At 42.7% G+C, this 21,386-nt stretch overlaps 1 protein-coding gene across 2 annotated transcripts in view; it reads left to right on the top strand.

Annotated features, from left to right (window-relative positions):
• Positions 1 to 12,987: 12,987 nt before the first annotated feature.
• The window catches only part of LOC138297208 (omwaprin-a-like), a 94,341-nt gene continuing 85,942 nt past the window's right edge, over positions 12,988 to 21,386 (top strand). For both annotated transcript variants that reach the window (XM_069236698.1, XM_069236699.1), the window contains exon 1: positions 12,988 to 13,088. In XM_069236698.1, the coding sequence (XP_069092799.1) occupies positions 12,998 to 13,088 (91 nt within the window). In that variant the 5' untranslated portion in view covers positions 12,988 to 12,997. The remainder of the gene's footprint in view (positions 13,089 to 21,386) is intronic.

Here is a 21,386-nt window from a genome sequence, read left to right on the forward strand (position 1 = left end):
TTATCTATTGCGATAGATAAAATAAAAAAGAAACTCTGAAACATCTAATCAAACAACTTATATAGAAACTATATATATTCTCATAGATAAACCTACACATACACATACATATATATATATATATTTAACCATGAGTAAAATATAATTTTGTTGAAACAGGCCTAAAGACTATGTATAAATCTAGAAAAATACATAAAATCAAATTATAAATATTTACATATATTGGATATGCAGTCCATTGCTGTTTGGGTAAAGTGGTTATGTCGGAAAGACACAACTATTGAGAATACTTCTGAAGTTAAGATAGTTATCCGTGGATCTTATATTTGGGGGTAATTTAATTCCATAGATTGGCCTCTTGAGCAAAGAAGGATGTACCACATATTGGCCCTCATTATGACCTTGGCCAAGATCTGACCGGCGGGCGGCCGCCAGTGCAGCCGCACTCCCGCTGCGGTCATTATGAGATCCCCGCTGGGCCGGCCCAGCGGGGATCTTGGCCGTAACACAGGAGCCATCTCCAAATGGAGCCGGCGGTGTTGCCGCCCTGCGACGGGTACAGTTGCACCCGTCGCGCTTCTCACTGTCCGCATAGCAGACAGTGAAAAGCTGCATGGGGCCCTGTCAGGGGGCCCCTGCACCGCCCATGCCAGGGGCCCCGCGACTCCCCGTACCGCCAGCCTTTTCCTGGTGGTATAAACCGCCAGGAAAAGGCAGGCGGTCGGAGACTCGTAATCTCCTGGGCAGGGCTGCAACCAGCGCTGCCCAGGTGGATTATCACCGCCGGGGCAAATGTGGTGGGAAACCGCCGGCCCCGGCGGTGGGACCGCGGTGCTTACACCACGGTCAAATTAGCCAAGATTGCACCTCCAGCCTGTTGGCGGCGCAATCGCCAAAACAGCCCTGGCGGTCTTTGACCGTCAGGGTTGTAATGACCCCCATTGTCTTTTTCTTGTATGGTGGTGTTTTGAGGCGGGAGAATACAGAAGGACTACATTTTAAGGTTCTTGGAGCTGCAGTCTTTAAAGATGAAATAAAACTAATATAGCACTTTATCAGAGATTTTAGTCTCCTGGGCATCCTAGAAATCAAGACCCCATTTTTGCTTATGTTAACGCAGGAATGGGCTTCTTCTTAATCACTGGTTCAAAGACGACACCCTTAGCCACCAGTAACTCTTCTAGGACATTAATATACAAGATAAAAAATTATTGGAGCCAATACACAACCTTAACAGACCCTTCTACCCTCCCAAAATGAATCAGTGAATTCCCTATCAGGCCCATAACTCCCAGCAGCAGAAAGATCATAATGTAGGGCCCTCAGAAAAACAACAAGCCCCTTATCAACTCCCATAGATAACAATTTCACCCACAAATTGGAAAGGGACATAAACGCTATTGAAATGGGTCCCTGCTTTGCTATAGCATATTTGCCAATTAAGAGGATCAATTTGAGGCATGGCTCTGAACCAATATTCAAGCTTACAGAGAACATCTTTATCTCCAACTACAAAAACAACTTTTTGAGAGTGATCCTTCCAGCTATCTTTGTCATAGAATCTAAGAGTTTTTGGTTGATAGCAGCTGGGTAAATAATTGGGATAATGGTCAGTCTCCAAGACTGGGGTAGACCAGTTTTACATGCCAGATTAACATAATTTTTTATGGGAGGGGCTGACAAGTCCATATTCCATTTATATAGGTACATAGGAAACATATAGGGCCCAGGTGCTTTGTTTGAGGGACTTAAATTGATTACATTGATTTCTCCAATGACCTCTTCCAACATAAACTTGGTCTTCATGTAATAACTAGGTAGAGGTTGATCCGTATCCTCCTTGCTTACATTTCCGAGGCTGCAAAATGGATTAAAGTTGTCAATCCATTAGTCAGGGCTTCCATACAGAGCCACTGAAGTATGCGATTGTGCGCCGCTGAGATTTTCACATAATTATAGCAGGCGTTTGCAACATAATATATTGTCACATCTCCAGCCAATGACGTGTACCACGACTGAATTGTTCCCTCTCTGACATCATGGACTGGACCATACATAAGCAAATCTGACTTAAATCCACACTTATAAAGGTTATGATACACATGAACTTTTAGACCACTTCCAGTCTGAATGAGAGTACAAGCAAGCCTGTGCTGTGTAGGTGGCACTGCCTGGGTGGGAGGGATATGCTCAACATGATTTCCATAGGTCAGTGTGCCACAGGACTTAAGCTGCACCTTACTGATAAGGTACAACAATGTGAAATAGGTCTGGGGTTGCTTGCTTTTCCAGTTCAGAAGGGCTTGTCTTAACAGTTTGGACTGGATTGTGGAAAATGAAGCAGGGCAAACAGTGTTTTTTTAATTGCTCTGCCCCCACCCGCACTGACACAGTCTTCATAAAATGATGGAGAGGAATGTTCCCTAAAGTAATCACCCATTCCTGGGGTTAATTCAAGCATTCCATCCATCACTTAATGTTTCCTCAGTGAAATACCTTGGCAAGGGTTGTTGTGCCCTAGCATGGGCCATGCTGGTACTTTTTCCATTGGACGTATGTTACACCTCACTGATGGGGCTCAACAAGCTAAAACAGTTTGGGATTGAGTATGCTTCTATTCAGAGAGGACTTGGTCTTAGATGGGCAGGACCTAGGAAGCGTTGCTTATGTTTTGTCTCTGTTTGCAGGGACACATTAAACAATAAAGCAATAAAATAGAAAGTGTGCCATTGGAGTTATCAGTGGATAAGATTAACTCAAGGGTTCCATCTCAAGCTGGTGGGAAGTGTATTCCAAGTTTCAGCTCCCGTACCCACTGTGCCGTAAATTTCATTAATGTGAACTGACAAGACCAAAACTGTTCTGGGCCTGTAAGTTTCAATTCAAATGGGGCCTGATGAGGTTCAGACTCTTCCCAATGTGGTAGGTCCAAGACTGAATTGCATACGGTTCATCTTCCTCTGAGATGCGCCTACATAAAGATGATCTTAAAGGAAGCTCAGAGTAGTTATCAATGGAAGAGGTTTGTTCAAACATTCAAACCCAATATGTTTTCCTTCTACACCAAATGTCATTGCCCAAATGTCTCCAAAATTAAAGAAATCTAGTGCTTTCAGAAGTAGGCCAAGAGCCTGAGGAACATTTAGGCTGCAGTTGGCCCTCTAAGGTGTTTAGGATGTCCTGATGTTAAGTACATTTTAATTTTAATAATTGTAGATTAGTTTTATTGTATATCTAAGCATACTCCTTCGGAAACATATAGCTTACTTGACAATTACTTTTATTGGTCTATGTTTTCTATGAGTTCCAAATCTCATCACCTCATAAAAAGGGCTGTATTGTGGAGGTACAGAGCACAAACAGGTACGCCTTTAAGTGCAGCTCTGAGAAGTTTCCAGGGTTGAAGTTAATTAAATCATTCCATCCATCTCTTTTTTCCCCACTCTATAGACTCAAATGCATGATTACATATATTACTTTGAGAAGTTAGCCCCAGAATCCGATTTGTGTCACAGTTGGGCCCAGAAGATATCTAGGATCTCTTGATGTTGTGTAGATCATAGTTTTCTTGACTATACATTTTATATATGATATATTCAAGCATATGCATTATGAAACATATAGCGGAGTCAATAGGTTGACACAAAGATAAGATAAGATAAGATAACATAACATAAGATAAGATAAGATAAGATAAAAAAATTATAGAGCATAGCTATACCCGAAGGCATTAAGGCACTGAGTGCGATGTCCAAGAGAGGCTAGGACATTCAAGTGAGCCTAAATACATCTATTGTTATGGTTATAAAGAGAAAAGCCTGGACTTTAATGCTTTCCTAAAAGGAAGGTGCAGTTGAATTTTGGTGAAGTGGGGGGGAAAGAGAGTTCCAAAATTTTGCCAACACCATTGAAAATGCTTTTCCTCCCCATTTCTTCTTACACTCTTTCGGGATGCCAACAAAATTCAGAGATGCTGATGTGAGAGACCTAGTCGATATATAACATAGGACCATAGTTTTTATCACTTCAGGGGTATCCACATTAAGTGCTTTGTGCATGATATACATAGCTTTGAAGACGACCCGTTTCAGAATCTAGTACTAGCTTTGCCGTTGCATTTTGTACCAGTTGGAGTTTGGCCAGAGAGGTCTTTCTTATTTCTAAAAGGAGGAGATTAAAGTAATGCATTCTGGATGAGATTAAGTTAAAAGCTATCTTTTTTGGGGCTGTTGAGGGGATATAAGGAAATATCTTCCGCAGAGATTGGATGATCCAGAACTGGGTGGATAAAATGTGGTTAATATGAAGTTCAAAGGATAGCACACTGTCCATGATAACTCCAAGATTTTTTGCTGACTTTTCAGGGCTGGAAAATGTCCCTAAGCCTTCAGCCCCCAACTCTGGCTCCATATAGATGAGGGACTTCCAAAAATCAACAGCTCAGTTTTTTTAGTTTAAGGCAGTTTTTATTCATTCACAAGGCAAAAGCTACCATAAAGTTCCTAAAATTGCTTGCTGTGGCATCAGTATCCTTTGAAATAGAAACAATAATTTGAGTGTTGTCAGTGGATGACACTGCCTGTTACCAGTTACATTTATTGAGTTGTATTACCTTATTCTAAATATCCTATAACCTCCAACCCTAGACCACCCTACAACTATCTATGGACTGCTTGGTGCTAATGACAGAGAGTCACACCGAGGTGTCGATCCTCTCCTCTTCACTCGAGGACATGGAAAAAAGGTCAAAAACATGCTTCCAATTCCTCCATGGCCTCAACTCCAGATAACCTTGATGAATCTGGTGTAAATTGCAGAATACACAAAAAATAGACCAGGTTGTGATGTTCTAAATCTGGGTTGTAAGGTCGCTGGACACTGGAGTGTCATGCAGAATCCTGCTGGCTTATTGGGTGTTTCCTTAACACCCACCTATTGTCATGGATAGGGCATAGAAGTCCCCCTCCTCATGGTTGGATAACAGATGACTCTTGCAATCCAGCAGTGACTGCTTAGCCTCCCCTCATATAGAGAAGAATTAGTTACCTTGCAAGTAGCTCTGATCACTGGGAAAAGTTAGCAGTTTATCACCCGAGAGAGAGCCTGCACCTGCCAGATGCTGCCACATGTACTACAAGCAATCCCACTTCTCCAAACAGTATCAGGGTTTGTGAGCACCCACGTAGAAGGCACTTACTGCACCGCTGAAACCTTCCATACTGCAGGAGTTGGTAAGACTTGAACTGGGTCTGTTCCTCCCCTGGGGACTCACTGCTGACTGTGCTTTTGACTAATTATTAAAGAGTCAACTCCTGAGTATGGCCTACTAGTGAGCACTCGTTCGGTGCCGCCAAGAGTGAAAGGGGAATAACCTCATCAACATTGCAAGAAGAAGCAGGGACCTTGCTTGATGAATTTTAGAGCTCCAACCTCAAGGGGATTGTGTTACTGCTTCTTAGTGCCGTCATTCCCTTGAATGCATAGAGTTAGAAATAAAATACTTAATTTTCTCATAAAAGTAAGTACTTGACTGGACACTGATTTATTGATAGTACTGTGCGCACTTTGAGTAATGAGTAGTGTCCACTTACCTGACTCTATACTGCCCCCAGAGTGCATTTGACTGTCATCCAAAACTACCATTAAGAGTCAGGTGCAGAAGGGCTACTTGGCCCAGTTGCTCAGGATTGATAGGAGGTCGGTTCCCGGGAAATCAGAATTAAAAGGCTTCAACCACCATGGTTAAGCCCAGTAGCTCCTGCTTGCCACATGCCCCTCTGAAAAGCATTCTGACAGGAGACTTGTAAAGAAAAGGAGTATAGATCTCATGATTTGAGAAAAAAGTTAGTGGGGTGTTCTTAGTGAAATAAAGTATGTGATGAACCTCCAGCAAAAATAATCAAGCGTACAAATGAGACAAATGAGACATGGCTCACCATAGAAAACGGTGTGCCATTTCTGAGCTTACCTGGAAACTGGCACACAGAGCAAAGTAATTGAGTATGCTAAGGTCTAGTAGTGAGACAGCTGTTAATCCTGAGCCTTGAGCCCTGAGCCTTGACATATGCTTATACCTTATAATGCATGCCATCTAGCCAATAGGTTGGCCCTTGATAATAAAATCAGAGAGGTGGGAATGGACATGGTCGCTCAGTGTCATGATCCCTGGAATGCTGTGGACAGGGTGTTCAATTCAGGGAACCGAATATCTGAATTGAAAGACTCCAATAAACAAAACTCAGAAAATTGCCATAGGTTTGGAATCCTGCAACCCTCACCCATCTTTCCTCAGAACCCTTTCTGGACCTGTGGAAGATCAGGTGAAGACTGGATTTGCTCTCTGTGACCTGAGAGGCACCTTGAAGAACTGTAACTGCTCCTTCTTGTACCCATGATAAATAAGTAGGCTCCAAGGGTCGGTTGGCTGACCTCTGTGGCTATAGGGAAACAAGCTGAAAGAGGCCTTTTACCAGTTCACCAGTGGCAACTGGGCCTGGACTGGTCCCTGCTGTTGACCTCTGCATGACAACCTGTGGTTCTATAGAGCCTTCCCTGAGGTCTTGGTGGCCTTTGATACGTACTTCTTTGGTTGGTTGGGACTTTAAACATTAAGTACGAAGGTAAAATCTTTGACCCGGATGAAGCCTGAATGATGTATCCGACCAGAGCTCCATCGCGATCAGCCTCCAATTACGCCTGGGTCCCAGCCTACCATGACCATTGACTATCATTGGCATTTTGTGGTTTTTGGCTCTATTATTACTTAAACATTTACAAAATCATATCTGTGGTCAACCTTATTGGATTGTTGATGTCATTCTGTTTATCTAATTTTATTTAACTTTTCCAAACTGGATTAGGATATTTATTGTTTGGTGTTTTGACTTTATTGCAGTTTTGGTGCTGCGAACATACTTTATGCATTGTCTTAACTTAAACCTCTCTGCTCTTCACAGTAGCTAACAGGGTTTCAGGTCAAACTAATGCAGAGTCTTTAACAACAGTTCTGATCATTTCTTGAGGCAGGCAGCCGTCCACCCCAAATAATGATCCAAATTCTTACAAGTGTGCTAGTGCCAGAATTTTGCCACAACTGGCACCAAAACACAAAATTACATCCAATATGTCAGCATTTTGCCCTGGGTACCCCATTTTCCAAGAATTATGTTCAGTGCAATGGACCACTATTTTGCTAAGAATTACCATCAATATTCGAGTGCCAACATTTTGCCATGGCTGATCAGTATGACATGAATCACCAGCAGTATGCCATGATCAGTGGCAGACTTGCAAGAATACTCACTGTTTCACAAAAACACATGCTCACTCCCTCATGCTTACTTACATTGGCTCGCTGACACTCATTATAACTCACTCAAACTTACTCTGTCACTTACTGTCACTCCCTAACACTCCACAATGCACATTCACTCTCACTGCCACTCAGTTACACTCACTCTCAAAGTATCAGGCTATCATTCCTACTCAGTATCACTTATTCGCATTCACTCTCACTTATCCTCACTCAAAGTTACACTCACTCTCAAGTATTGTCACTAAACTAGTGTCACTTACTTTCACTCACTCAATTTCACTCACATAGACACACATTTCGGTAGTCTCTCTCTCTCACATACACACAAACCGCCTCTCTTTGTCACCCAGAGGCAACCATCGACAGATCGTTGTCACTTTCCTTCAGCTGCTAATGTTCATTGGGCCCCGGGCATGGATGTCATTTAGGGGTCTCCAGGGGTCTCCAGCGACCCCTAGCTTGCCCCTTGCGAACCCGTGGCCCTGCCTTTGCAACCCTTGGACTCAGAGGGGGCACAAACATTGCCTGGAAGACAGAAGCAGCTCCTTCTCTTGGACATCGGATGGGGCTCGAATCTCCTTGTATTTTGTCATTTGTAGGTCGAGCGTTAGCGTTCGGCCTGCTGTATACTAAAGTATACAATAGATTGAGCTCCAGCATTCTGATTTGTTAGTTGCAGAGTCTTTGAAAAATCCTTGCTTGCTAGTGGTCAGTTCTGCCTCTTTGTCCAGCCTTTTTTCACTTTGGGAGCAGCACAAAGTACTGTGTAATTACGCTCTGTCCTGTTTATCTCTTCTGAAGGGGACTTTTTCTTTCAGTATTGCCCTGTTTGCCTTGCACCGTGGGTGTGTGTTCAGTCCCTCCTCCCCACCAGCTCCCTCTGTAAACATAAACCAACATCAGAGAGTGGCTTTTCCAGGGCCAGCTCACCCTCGCTCTCTTCCTCTTGTTATTTTTTGATTTAGGCACCGGCGTCGCCGGGACTCGAACCTAGCTCACCAGTTCCAAAGTGAGCAGCTCAGCATTTTACGCTACATCCTCTCTCTACGTATTTCTGGTTTTGGAAAACATCACACTGCCAGCTTGTACTGACTGGGGGCTGGCATTCACATGGCTCTTACCCTCCATTAACCCCTGAGACAGAGTGTAAAAAAGTGATGGCAGTGTAAAATCATTCTGTCGTCCATTTCCTCTCCCACAGCAGTGCTCGCATCTGTGGCAAAACACGGCCTTTGTTGTTATATATCCTGAATAAATATCATACATTTTTATTCCTAATTGTGATGTCCGTACAGCATCATATATTTGGAATAATCAGTTGTAAACACCAGTACTTTTGTTCTTCATGTCCGGTCTACAGAAAACAGTGCTTAAATAACAAAACACAACATATCTCCTTTGGCTTGAATTAGATCATCCCCTGTCATGGTCTGAAAACCGTAAGACTTATTCACCCTTCAGACCCATGTGCAGTTACTTCAAAGACACACAGCCACGCCCAAGCTCCCGCCCCTCGCTCCCCTTCCCGCTGTTTCAAGAACCCTAAAAACATCTTTGAGGGGACAGCTGAGGGGAGTACAAGCGGATGCCAGCTCTTGTCGGAAGATATGTGCTTGCTTTGAATGGTTCCAGACAATTGTCTGTGGAAGGTGTTGGGTGTCAGTGCTGCATTCAGCATGCGGATAGCTGTGCAAACTTAAGTGTGTATGAAAAAATCATAGGCGGCTTGTATGTGCTATTACAGCAGAAAGCACAAGCTTGCAACGGCACAGTGATGATGTCTGACATGCAAGTTTTGCTCATTACTCTTAAAACCCATCACAAAGTGAAAAATCGAGCAGTTGGTAAAGTTGCTCAGTGAAGTAATATGTTCTTTTAACACCTCTGCGTTTGACCTAGAGGTAATTTGTTCTAATCTCACCGGGTCTGTTCAACTTTTCATCCTTCCGAGGTGATAAAATGAGTATCATTCAGTTGTGTTCGCTTTACTTTCTGTGCGCTTGTTTGCAGTTTCCGTTTCGCCATTGTTAACAATTGCAATGTATTAATTTTTTATTTAGGCACCGGGGACCCGGAGACTTGAACCTGGCTCCCCAGTTCCACATCCTCTCTCTACAATTTGCTGGTTTTGGAAAAAATCACTTTGCCAACTTGTACTGGCTGGGGGCTGGCTTTCACATGGCTCTCACCCGCCATCAATCACTGAGACAGAGTGCACAGCACACTGCCCCTGCAGCCTTTTCCAGCCGGCTGTTATTATACCACACTGGTAGTATTTGTACTAAAATTAGTATCTTCGCCCTTCACGTGTGTCAACTATGACAAATTAGCAAAACCCTTTCTCTGTTGACTTGAAGGGAATCACGCCTCTAAAAACAGACCTCTCAATCAACAATTTTAACATAGGGCCTTTCAGTGGCTTGGCCCACAACAACACTATCTCCACACTTCAAAGGCTAAGTGTTATTTACGAGGTGTTTGTTTTGTTTTGGCTTTGTGTAAAATTTCACATTCTTGCATCCATAATTGGTCACTTTAAGTACGTGGCCTACTCTATTCTAAGAGGTGGTTTGGGGTAAGGACTTTTTAAAAGCAACACCAATAGCTCTAACTCTGGCAAATGCGAGACCTATTGCATTGCAAATGCTTGTTTTATTTTCTACTAGTGAATCACACTGCATTATTCACTATAAGTATAGTAAAAACATGCAATCATATTAGCTAGAATATATCCCTCCAAGGAAAGCTGAGGAAAGAAATCAACATTCTTTTAAATGTTTGTTGTATGCATGCATTCAGGGGAGAGTGTGTGTGTGATTGTGTATTAATGTGTACGCATCTGTGCGTGAGTGAATGTACCGGTCTAAGGGGCATGATCTCACTTCCGCTACCCCTGGCCTTTGGTGAATTGAGGTTCATGGCCCCAGGACCCGTAGAGCCACCACGTGTGGCCCCCATTGCTAAAAAGATCCATGTAATGTAGATACCAGTACATATTACCTACCAGGCCTCTCTACCTAGAGTCCCTCTTCCAACCTCAGTGCTGTCAGAGCAATCAGGGTCGGTGCTTCTGGGACTCAAGAATCCATCAGTTGTAATAAGATGCGTGATGGGGACTGAGATCCCCTTGATTGCTTAGTGGTTCTGGGGTGCTGGTCATGAAGGCTGCCGGGGGAGTAGATGTTTATTTCCGGTTGTTTCCCAGTGTTGCAGAAGGTCCTCAGCTCTCACAAGCTCTCCTGCAAATTCAGCGGCACTGAGGAGCTCCTCAGGTCATGACGGCCCTCCAGTCTTGTCTCCAGTTTCAGGACACTGAGCTGTCTACAGAGCTCTACTACTCCCCTGTGTCCGGCCTTCGTTGGGTGCACCCACTGAAGTATCCCCATAATCGTTAATAAGTCAAGACATTATCAATGGATGGTCGAAGGCCCATGCAGCAGTTGTCCTGTGCTGTCCTACTCCTCATTTCAACATTTTTGACTGTCTGAATGTTTTCTACTACGGAGGAGTTTAGGGCTCTGGTGAACATGATCCATTTTTATTGTTATTTTTTAGTAGCGTTAGGTTAATTGGTAACCTTGAATGTTTTGCTGACTGTGCTCTTGATGACATTTAGTTCATATCCAAATTTGCTTGAGGGGATTCCAAACTTAAGTGTAGTTTTCTGCAGTCAAACATCTGTTCCAGTCACGAACCAAAGGCAGAAGTTTAAAGAAACTTGAGGGGCCCCCTGTAAAGTACCTGAATGGGAGCCCCAACTCCTAGACGCAGTCAGGGGCCTGCTGTCCGTGCACCAAGCTGAGTGAGCCCCTGGAACTCGGTACCCCTCACCCCCAACACACCATTCTCCCCATGCCCCCGCGTGCACAGCGGAGGCTGCAGATGCCTTTGTTACGCCACTGATGAAAAGAGTGATGACGCAGAAAAAGAGGGTCCTACGTATATTCATGTGTGTTGTATAATCAAACCATATAATGAAGAGTGATGTTAGTGAAAGAAATAATGTACGAGGGAAAATGTGCCCTTGTGGTAGTTCGCCATCATTGTAAACAAGCTTTATTAATCATGAAGTATTGAAAATGTAGTAATCCGTCATAATTGCAAATGTATGCCATGATTTCGTGTTTAAAATTGGCTTGCTTAGCTTAAATTTAGTAGAGGCTTTGGCCTAGTTGCCTGGTTTTAATTTCTAACTGCGTGGCTTTTCCTTGAACTAATAAAACATATATTCTTGCTTGAAGTTGTATTTTTCCAGTGGAGACGAGTAATGCACTTACCTTCAAGGTTTCGTACTAGGCCGGTTTCATCCCCTTTGATACAAGGTCAGTCTCTGCAGGTGCGGACAATGAAGGTACAGATGGTAAAAATAATTGGCAAACCATGTTTCAACTTGTGTTCCGAGGCTCCAAGGACAGTGTATGCATAAATGAGCGCTAGTAAAAGACAATTTCCATTGGTCATTTTGAAGCCAACCTATGAACCCTCCAATGGAAGAACCTGCAGAATTTGGAATGTTTCTTACTTAAACCTACTGAACAAAGAGAAGTCAGCCATTTTCCTCGATGCCAATTTGAAGCCAGATGCAAGACTCCATTTTGGACGACACTCTGATGCCCTCTTCTCTATCTGAGAGAAAGAGACTTTGAGAATTCTCACCCTAGATACTTTAACTTTGATTTGCCCCGTCTTGCCCATGCAGTAACTTTGCCCCATTCTCCTTGCTGCTGCAAGGAAACTTGCCCTTAGTTTTGCCCCTTTTAACCTGCCCATGCTGATCGAACCGGTACCTGAGGGACGAAGACATTCTTGAATGCTGTTTGTATTTGGTAAATATGAAAGGATAAATGTATTATGCATAGTGTTTTTCCTTTTAGGTACCAACTGCTATTTTGATAGGGCCCAAGCTAGGAGTTTTCCAAATTTGTGTTGACTAAATTCGTTTTGCATGAAGCCCCACATGCCAATGCTAATTAGAGGTTAGTTGAGGTATTCATTCGATGCACCATGTCAATTTGAGATCTTGTTATGCTGACCAACGTATGAAATCAGTCAAATACAATTAGTCCTATTAGTGATTTGCATTGCCATAACTGAATGTATTATTGTTCAGATTTTGCGTAGATTGCGTTTCTTTCGCCGTTATGGACAGCTAGTAATGTTCATATACATGTATCATTTGGTTTTGAGACAAATATATATCGTGCTAGCTTTGTTAATATAGAAAATAAATTCACAAACTTTTAATAAACTGGTGTGGTTATTCATGACTGAAAGGTCATGGTGCGCCGAAATACCAACTGTTATTGATTTCTGATGTACTACATTGATCTAATATTGAGTATTGATTACTGATTACGATAGTTATTGATTATTGATTTGAGTGACTCGACTATTCTAGGATGGGGAGAGCCCGACTCGGTTAAAAGATTCACCGACCTCCAACGTGTCCAGGTACAGGTAATTTATAAGGGCTGGACGCGTTATCAAGAGAAAAGGCATAAAACCGGTTTGTTGAGATGCTGTCTCTGTAACGATGCAGCCCGTGACGGGGATTGTTTGGAAACATCCTTGGCTGGTGTTACGTCTGCCTTTGCCAGCGTCATCCTTCCGCCTCTTCGCCCTGTGTTGTGCTATAAATCCTAGTCAGGAGAGCAGCAGAAATTCACATTTTGCTGCCCAGCCATGATGAAGACTTCAGTCACCATCTTGCTCCTTGCCGCCCTCCTTGGGCTCTGCGAGACGCTTCCAGTGGAGGGAGGGGGCTCTCCTGCAGGTGAGTGCACAGGGTTCAGGCCCTCAGTATCTCACTGCTCAATGTGTCTGAGGGGTTGAGTTTCTGTCTCCTTGTGCAGAAATAAGTGAATTTGCCTCTATTTTGTAAGAGACACACTATGAAGTCAGTAAAGTCTGCATAAAGTTGGTCAGGGTCTTTTATTTTTTAATGGTGGGAGGTGTTTTTGTTGGGAGAGTGGGTGTCAACTGCATCCATTAATGTGTTTTGTGCCATCGATGTTAAGTAGGTCCCTGGAATCCTTGAGATACAGGGGAGAAGGCTTTCACCTAAGGTCTTTGTATGTCAGTAATTTGCCAGGTCTCAGAGGGTCCTCATTCCATTTTGCAGTAGGCGAAGAGGGGCCACTGCTTTCCATTGTGCCACTGATGTGTGTATTGCTACTTAAAACACTGCAATGCTGCCTTGCATAAGTCTACGTCTGGCAGGCGTTAGTTAGTTGGAGCAAGGGTGTTCCCCTGCATCCACCCATGGTTTTTGAGTTCAGGTTTTTGATTTCAGTCCAGATTTACTAACACCTGTAAACTTGAGTTTGTACCCACACTTGCTGGACACCTGACAATTTCTTCCTGGAGTTCCTAGCAGTGTGTGGTGCAACTCTGTAGGGTCAAATACATTTTTTCAACCCAACCTCGCTGGGATATGTTAAGTGTCGATGTGTTTCAGCCCCTTCAGTCTGGGCCTCATCAGGACGACACGCCTTTTATTTAAGTAGATTTTGAACTGGCGTTAGCTACGCTCGTGACGCCGATTTACTCAGAAGGAACTCTGCCATATGAAGGGGGTGCACGCCGAACGCGGATTCCCAACGCAGATCGGCTCATGGTCCATTTGTGGACTTCCTCTGTTAAATCAAGACTTTGGTAGCACGTGGATTTCTCAGACTCAGACCTAAGTACATACCTATTAAGAGGCAGTTTTGTCCCTCAATAGTCCTGATGAGCCCAGACTGAAGGGGCCGAAATGTGTCGACACTTAACATGTCCTGGCGAGGTTGGGTTGAAAAATGTATTCGACTCTACAGAGGTGTCCAGCAAGTGTGGGTGCAAGAACCTACAACCATAGCATTTAAGTCGATTACAACTAGAAACGTTCCCCGTAACCACTACCTCTCTCAGAGGAGATTAAGTTGGGGACAACCCACAGTTGACAGATTGCTTGCTCTCAAGTCTTCATTATGTATTTTAAATTTTATTATGTTGTGTAACACGTAGTTGTTGTATTTTTTGTGATCTGTGTTTATATAATTGAGACATTTTGTCACAAATTGAATCATTTATGAGTCATTCTTCGCCCTGCTGAATCCGATCCAAATAAATACTGTAAAGAAATTAGACTACGAAGAAAGTATTGATCACTCTTTCTTCTGAATTTAGAGAAATTATCCTGGCCTTTTGACCAACTTTGTTCCACACTTCAGTACTTTTAGGCATGTAAAAACCCAAGTTTACCTACTGTTACATGGCCATTCACTGTCTCCTCCGTCTCTCACTCCTGGGTGTGGAGGAAGGTGTTGCAGAGTCCAGCTTTGTCAATGTCTGACGTTTGAGACCTATGTAGGAAAGCATTCTGGCATATGGGGTTTGTTAGCACACACCAAAGACCCTGGCAGCTGTTCTGCGGCAGCGCATACAGGGGACAATGTAGAAATATCTTTCCTGTCCTGGGCAAACTGGAACCCCCTGAACGTAAAAGGAAGGATATTTTTTAGGGGTGCAGAGCTAGAAACGAGGGACAAAGAAGGGATCTGAGCAGACAAAAGCGAAGGCATCATGCAAGGTTTGAGCCAGGAAAAAGAAACAAAATGAAGGTAAACCTTTACAGTGTTACAAAATTCTAATAGAAACGTCAGGACTATTTGAACCCTGTAGTGTGCCAAGATGAAACTAGTCTAAAGGTCTCCAAAGTTAAAAAAAAGAGGGCAAGTGTGCAAAACCTGGGTAAAGAAAGCTAAAATAAATCCAGCAAATAATCTAAAGCATGACAGAATATTACTGTGGATGGAATTGAGGACATTTAAAAATAATTTCAGAATTTGAAGAAAACTAATTGAACTGTGGATGAAGTATAAAAAAAAAGTTCCAAAAAGTATTGGCTTTTGATAAATCATGTCCACAAACAGACAGAGCTATACCTAGAAGAATCTAGTGTAACTGAGTAAAAGAATTGAGGGCCAGATGTACTACAAACACCAAACTGAGATTTTACAGTATCATAATTTGGGTTTGCGATTCGGTACCTGTAAGAGGTGTGCTTAAGGCATCCCTTCCAAGTACTGAATCACAGTTGTATGTAGTAATATTTTGAGACTGAATTCCAGTTGCAAAACATTAATATCTTACAACCTCTTCAAAGGAGGTAGTAACTCATTCACAAATAGGACCCTTTCCCTTTTGAGAATGTTAAAAAACAAAAGAGCAGTCATTGCCCACATACTTAGAGAGTTTACAGCTGTTTCCAAACTAGGTCAACTGTCTAAAGCATTGAATATTTCCGCTATTTCCCAACATCACGCCAGCACAAATTGATATACATGACAATTGCCTTAAAGGGGTAAACAGTCTCTTTTCCCTACTCAGGCATCCATGTATCCCACTTTAAAAAAGACCTGCTACATAGGAAGCTCACAAAGACAATTACTTACCTCTAAGTACAAATATCTTTTTGAAAAGCAGTCTCACTCTTGTTTTTTGTGCATGTCGCCCTGTTGAAAAAGGTGATGCAATCTAGACTCCTTTATTATTTCACTAGTAAAACCAGTTATGCTCCCCCAAAAATCCTTTTGAGACACAATATTTAAGGAGCTTATCTGGTGTAATAGATGCTATAGGGAAGTACTAGACAAGCTATGAATCCCAAAGGAGCGGGGTAGGTGAGGGGCCCCAAACTTTGACTACTGACTTCTAGCTACAAAGCTCTAGTGGCTCGCTCATTGGCTGGAATGCCTCTCTCTAGAGGAGACTCTAGCATACTGCTATACCAAGAAAGTCTCCATAGACTTTTTCTCCCAACTGTTAGACTCTGGTGGGGGTCACTCTTATTTAGTACCTACTGCATTCAGATGCTGCATTCTGCACCTATCTGTCACCAAACACATTGTCCTCTTTGCCCCAGCTTTCCCTCTATTTGACCTTCTCAGATGAGGTAGGTGATATTCTGCAGAAGATCTCCAAATCTAGGAAGTTGCAGGTGGCACAACCTTACATGCTGGCCATTTTTTGCCCTTTGCTTCCCTAATAGAAAATGTTAACATCCATAGGTGAGAGTTTGTGATATGCCGAGCTCTGGTTCACATTTTATGGATAACAGGGAATATCAATGAGGTAGACCCACACACACTCCCTAATTCAAATGATAGATAGGTATATATGTCAGGATTCTGACATCCTGCCACTAGATGTCATTCACAAGGAACCTTTGAGAATCAGGCTTCACATCAGTATAGAACAGCATATATACCAACACTTTCCACACTTAGGGCCTCATTATGAGTTTGGCGGAGGGGATTACTCTGTCACAAACATGACAGATATCCTATCCGCCGTATTACAAGTTTCATACGATATAATGGAACTTGGAATACGGCGGGCGTGATATCTGTCACATTTGTGGTGAAGTAATCCCCTCCTCTATACTCGTAATGAGGCCCTTAGTTTGGTTTCCAGGTTTCTGATGCACTGTGTTCCTTGTAGTTTACTCTGTCCTAGATCACATCCTAGTAGTGGTTTCCTGTTCACTAGATTTGTTCTTAAATCATAGGTTTTTCTGACCCTTTTATGTTTGAATTCTGGACCCCTTTATACTAGCATTCTAGATCCTTCTCTTTATTTGTTCCAATCGATACTCTGTTCCAGGTTTTCCTATTCACTGTCTTGTGTCTCCAAGCTCCTCTGGTCTTATTTTCTCCATTGCCTTTCCCAACCTGCGTCAATCCTCATCTTTTCTCCTCCTTCCCTTCCAGGCTGCAAGTACTCTCTTGTTTATATTACACATCAGTCATCCAGTCTTATCCCAGTCTCACCCCAGCTAGTTCCCTAATGGATCATCTGCTAATTCCCTGACAATATAGTGCTTTCCAATATCACACAGATATATCCCTACAGCCTCTTTGTGACTTATGAGAGTCTGAAATAGGACAGGTAGTCCATGACAAGGAATGGCATAATATAGTTGCATACCCTCATGCTTTCTCATGAAACGCTGAAATCATCTTATTTGATTCCACATCTTCCAGAGGGATACACCAATTCCTGCAAAAATGTACAAAATGTATCCTCGTGCTAATGTCTCCTGTGAATACTATGTCGTAGTATCAGCCAACCTCCGCCACATGCTCTGGAGAAGCCAGAAATGAATGGTCCAAAACTCTGAGTATACTGACAGACATTACCAGGCTGGCGAAGACAGCATCCAGGGTAGCCTGATCTTAGGGTTCATGTAAGAAGTCAAAAAACATAGAGTCGTTGCCTGCTTACTAGAACTTGCCCATTTCACGGTTTCATAAATGCTCTCTTACAGAAGCTTGTAGAGCAATTAAAGCCCACCCTCTGAATGGATCCTCTCATGAGGTTAAGACTCCTGTAAATCCCTCAGCAATATCCTATCCGATAAACTCAACATTATGCTAAATTGTTAAATATGCTGTTTGTCTGAATATCATAATGCCAATAAAGTTGTCGAAAACAGCAAAATGTAAGAGTTAGACAGTTACTCGAAGATACTAGGAACTTTTACATGATTTTAAACATCGTAATGACCGTGTATTAGAAAAAAGAAAACAATGACAAACCGAATCCAAAGGAGGAAACCAAGTATAGTTAATGAGAGCCATATATAGTTCCATGGACAAATAAAATAGTTACTTTTGAACCAAAATATCAGCTTGCGTGCTCTTGATAGTTCTGTTGCAGTAGAGGAAGATGAGTCAGTAAATGTGTCATCAACGTTGACAAAATAACCAGAATCAGTTTGTACAAAAACTGGACCTGTGTTTTGAAGAGGAGAACTTGCATAAAGCCCCGTTGGTGGCTCATAGTAGACTATGAAATCCGTTTGTGTAGAATTTGAAAAAAAGTGCTCATTATCACCAGTAATTATTGTAGAAATAGTTGTTAGTGGAACCAACAAAAGCTCATTTTCCAACCTCCCCGAGCTCGGAGAGGTGTCATCATTGTCATTGAAGACTTATAGGGGAACATCCTGGTCTGTAGTGGGACGGATTCAGGTACTGCCCAGAAGTCCCCTAGGTCGGCTGTGCAGGATCAGCCATATGGTGTAGCTTGACATTGTCGATGGAGACAAAGCAATTTTCTTTAGAACCAGGCAGCAGTGGTAGAATGATAGTGTTGGTACAGTGTATTCCCAGGACTGGAACCTCTGCACAATAAGCAGGACCAAACTAATTTTTCACATCAATCTTTTCACGCACTAGATCCCCAAGTTTCGGAATCCAGCCGGTAGATGTTACTGGTACATCCCGAATTCCAGAGGAGGAAGCGCTGGCAGATTTATTATCATCATGGAATTGTTGTAAAACCTGCAAGACAGTGACACGTTCATTTATGTCAAAGGATGTATATGCCCCATCCATGCCAGGACCATCAAGATCTGGAACATACATGCGGGTTCCAAACAGGCATTCGTATGAAGTACTCCCCCCAGGGACCTTCTGGACAGATTGTTAAGTGCTCTCTGAACTCCATTCAGGTGTGTAAGCCACTTACGACTTGTGCCTAATACTCTGGTGGTTAAGGATTGCTTTAAATCTCCATTTCATCGCTCCACAACACTATTTACCCCGGGATGAAATGGAGACGAGTCATGCAGTTTGACCTCTAACGAAGCCATGGCGTCCCTGACAGCCCTTGAGGCAAAAACAGGGCCCTGGTCCGAGTGGAAAGCCGCAATAGCATATGTGCCAATAAAGACTTGCAAATCTTTAATAACAGTTCGAGTGTCAGCCGAGCGTTGTGGCCAATCCCATAGAAATCTGGAGCATGAGTGAACAGCGACTAGGATGTATTTGTATGCACTGTCTGGTGTCAGGGGACCACAATTCTCCAAGTACACACATTGTAATGGTTTGTTGGAAATTAAGAGGGCTGTTTGTGGTAGGCGTTTGACTGTGGATACTTTAAGTTGCTGTCAGATGTCACAACAAAGGACATACTGTTTGGTCTGCTTGTAGACCTGGCCACCAATAACATGTTTATGAGAGTGAAATTGTAACCACCGCAATAGCATGGGCAGAAGAAACTCCCTCATGCGCTGCTTTTATTAACTCAGGTCTTAGGTCTTTATTGGGAATCACACAATATCCCACACCTGGTATTGTAAGTTGTGCTGCAAAAATGTCTGCCATACGACAGGAATATTTAGCAGGATATGCTTCCAGTAAGGGTGTGCCGTCACCCGAAGCTTTCATAGCTGCCATTATTTCATCATCCACTTTCAATTTAGAACGAGTTACTGCAGCAACAGAAGCCAGAGCTGATTTGGCTGCTTCATCAGCCAAAGTGTTGCCTTCAACGTGTATTCCAACACGCTAATGTCCTAGTGTCTACAACATGGACATTAGGTAGTGTTTCTTTCAGATCCGCTACTTTCCCCTACAGAAGTCTGTGTTTAGTGGTGTTGCCTTTAGAATCTCTGAACCCATTTTGGCGCCAGTAATGGAGATATTCATTGAAGGACTGGACACAATAGTACCAATCACAACAATCAACGTCATCTTCTCAGGATCCGTATGTTCCAGTGCAATCACCAGAGCCTTGAACGCTACAAGTTGTGCAGTGCAGTCCCCTAGAGTCTGCGTGTAAGTATTTTGAAGATGAAACTTGCCATTCTTCATGTATCCACTCACGACTGCGCAAGCGGCGGAGTATTGATGTTTGGTGCCTAATGCTGGTTGGGCTGAACCATCAGTGTACAAGGTTGTCCGATATTGTTCAATAGGCAATGTATTTGCTGGAACTGGATACTCAAGTTCATATTTTAGGAATTCTTTGGTCTGTAATTTGGATTCAAAAACATAATCAACATCATTGGCCATCAGAGACGTTGCCCATTGAATCCAACGTGAATGTAATGCTTTAGGGTTTGGAACACTCGCTTTGGTAGCAGCTTCAAGCGCTAGAATGGGGGACACAACAAAAATGCTCTTCCCCTGGGCCAGAGGTCTCTCTTTTTTAAGGACCGGCATCTGGACAGCAGTGAGAATCTTCTCAGTGGGAGCAATGCGTTGTTCAGCTATGGAGTATAAGTGTGATTTATATGCAATCGGGACAGTCTCACCCTCATTGAATGTCACATAGGTGAAATCAATGCCACAAGCAATTACTCTGATGAACACATGTTTTTTATGTCCCTTGTATGTAAGTGTTTTGCTTCAAGCATTTCTTTTTGCACTGCTCCAAGGAGGCGTGTATATTCGCCTGTCTATTATTTGCTGGTAAAGTCAGGACATATTAAGTCATATAATGGTTTAATGTGTTGTGCATAATCTGGCATATATATTCTGCCAAAATGTAAAAAGCCCAATACTGACTGTAGCTTTTTTATTTCGTTCAGTGGTTGTAATTGTGAGCATTTTTCAAAAAATTGGGGTGCAAGGCTCTTGCCTTCATCCAACAGTTCGTATCCCAGAAACAGGACACTAAGGAAGGCTATTTTCATTTTTTTAAAGTTGAATTTGTATCCAATTTTGGCAAATCCTACAATAATGCCGGCTACCCGTCTTAAATTTTGCATGAGGTCATCATCTGTGAGATAGATGTCATCCACAAATGACAACGCTTCAGGGTCTATGTTGTGTAAAATAGATGTTACACTAGCTGAGAACAGTTCTAGACTGTTCTAGTAGCCTTGTGGGAGTTGGCAGAATTTGTTTTAGCATCTAGAGTGCTAAAACATGTTAAGTCCCTACTTTCAGGCGCTATGCTTTGGCAGAAAAACCCATTGGAACCAGGGTCGTCTTATATTTTTTGTGCCCTACGTTGATCATGAGTTCTGTGCTGTGTGCATTTTGTATTGAAAATGAGCGTGTGTGACTGTTTGAAGGTCTGTAGTCCAAGACTATGCTATATGAGTGGTGACCAGAAATATTGGATTATTCATTGATAAATTTGAGGGTTCAAGCACGCCCTGCTACTCTAATTGGTTGAGGATTTCCCTCATAGGTGCTTTTGCATCATATTTTATTGGATATTGAGGTTGAGGTTGGGGTCGGATTTTTATTGGTACTAAGTGATGGGGGAATTTTTCTCCCAACCTACATGACTG

The sequence above is a fragment of the Pleurodeles waltl genome, chromosome 5, assembly GCF_031143425.1.
Source record: "Pleurodeles waltl isolate 20211129_DDA chromosome 5, aPleWal1.hap1.20221129, whole genome shotgun sequence".
NCBI lineage: Eukaryota > Metazoa > Chordata > Amphibia > Caudata > Salamandridae > Pleurodeles > Pleurodeles waltl.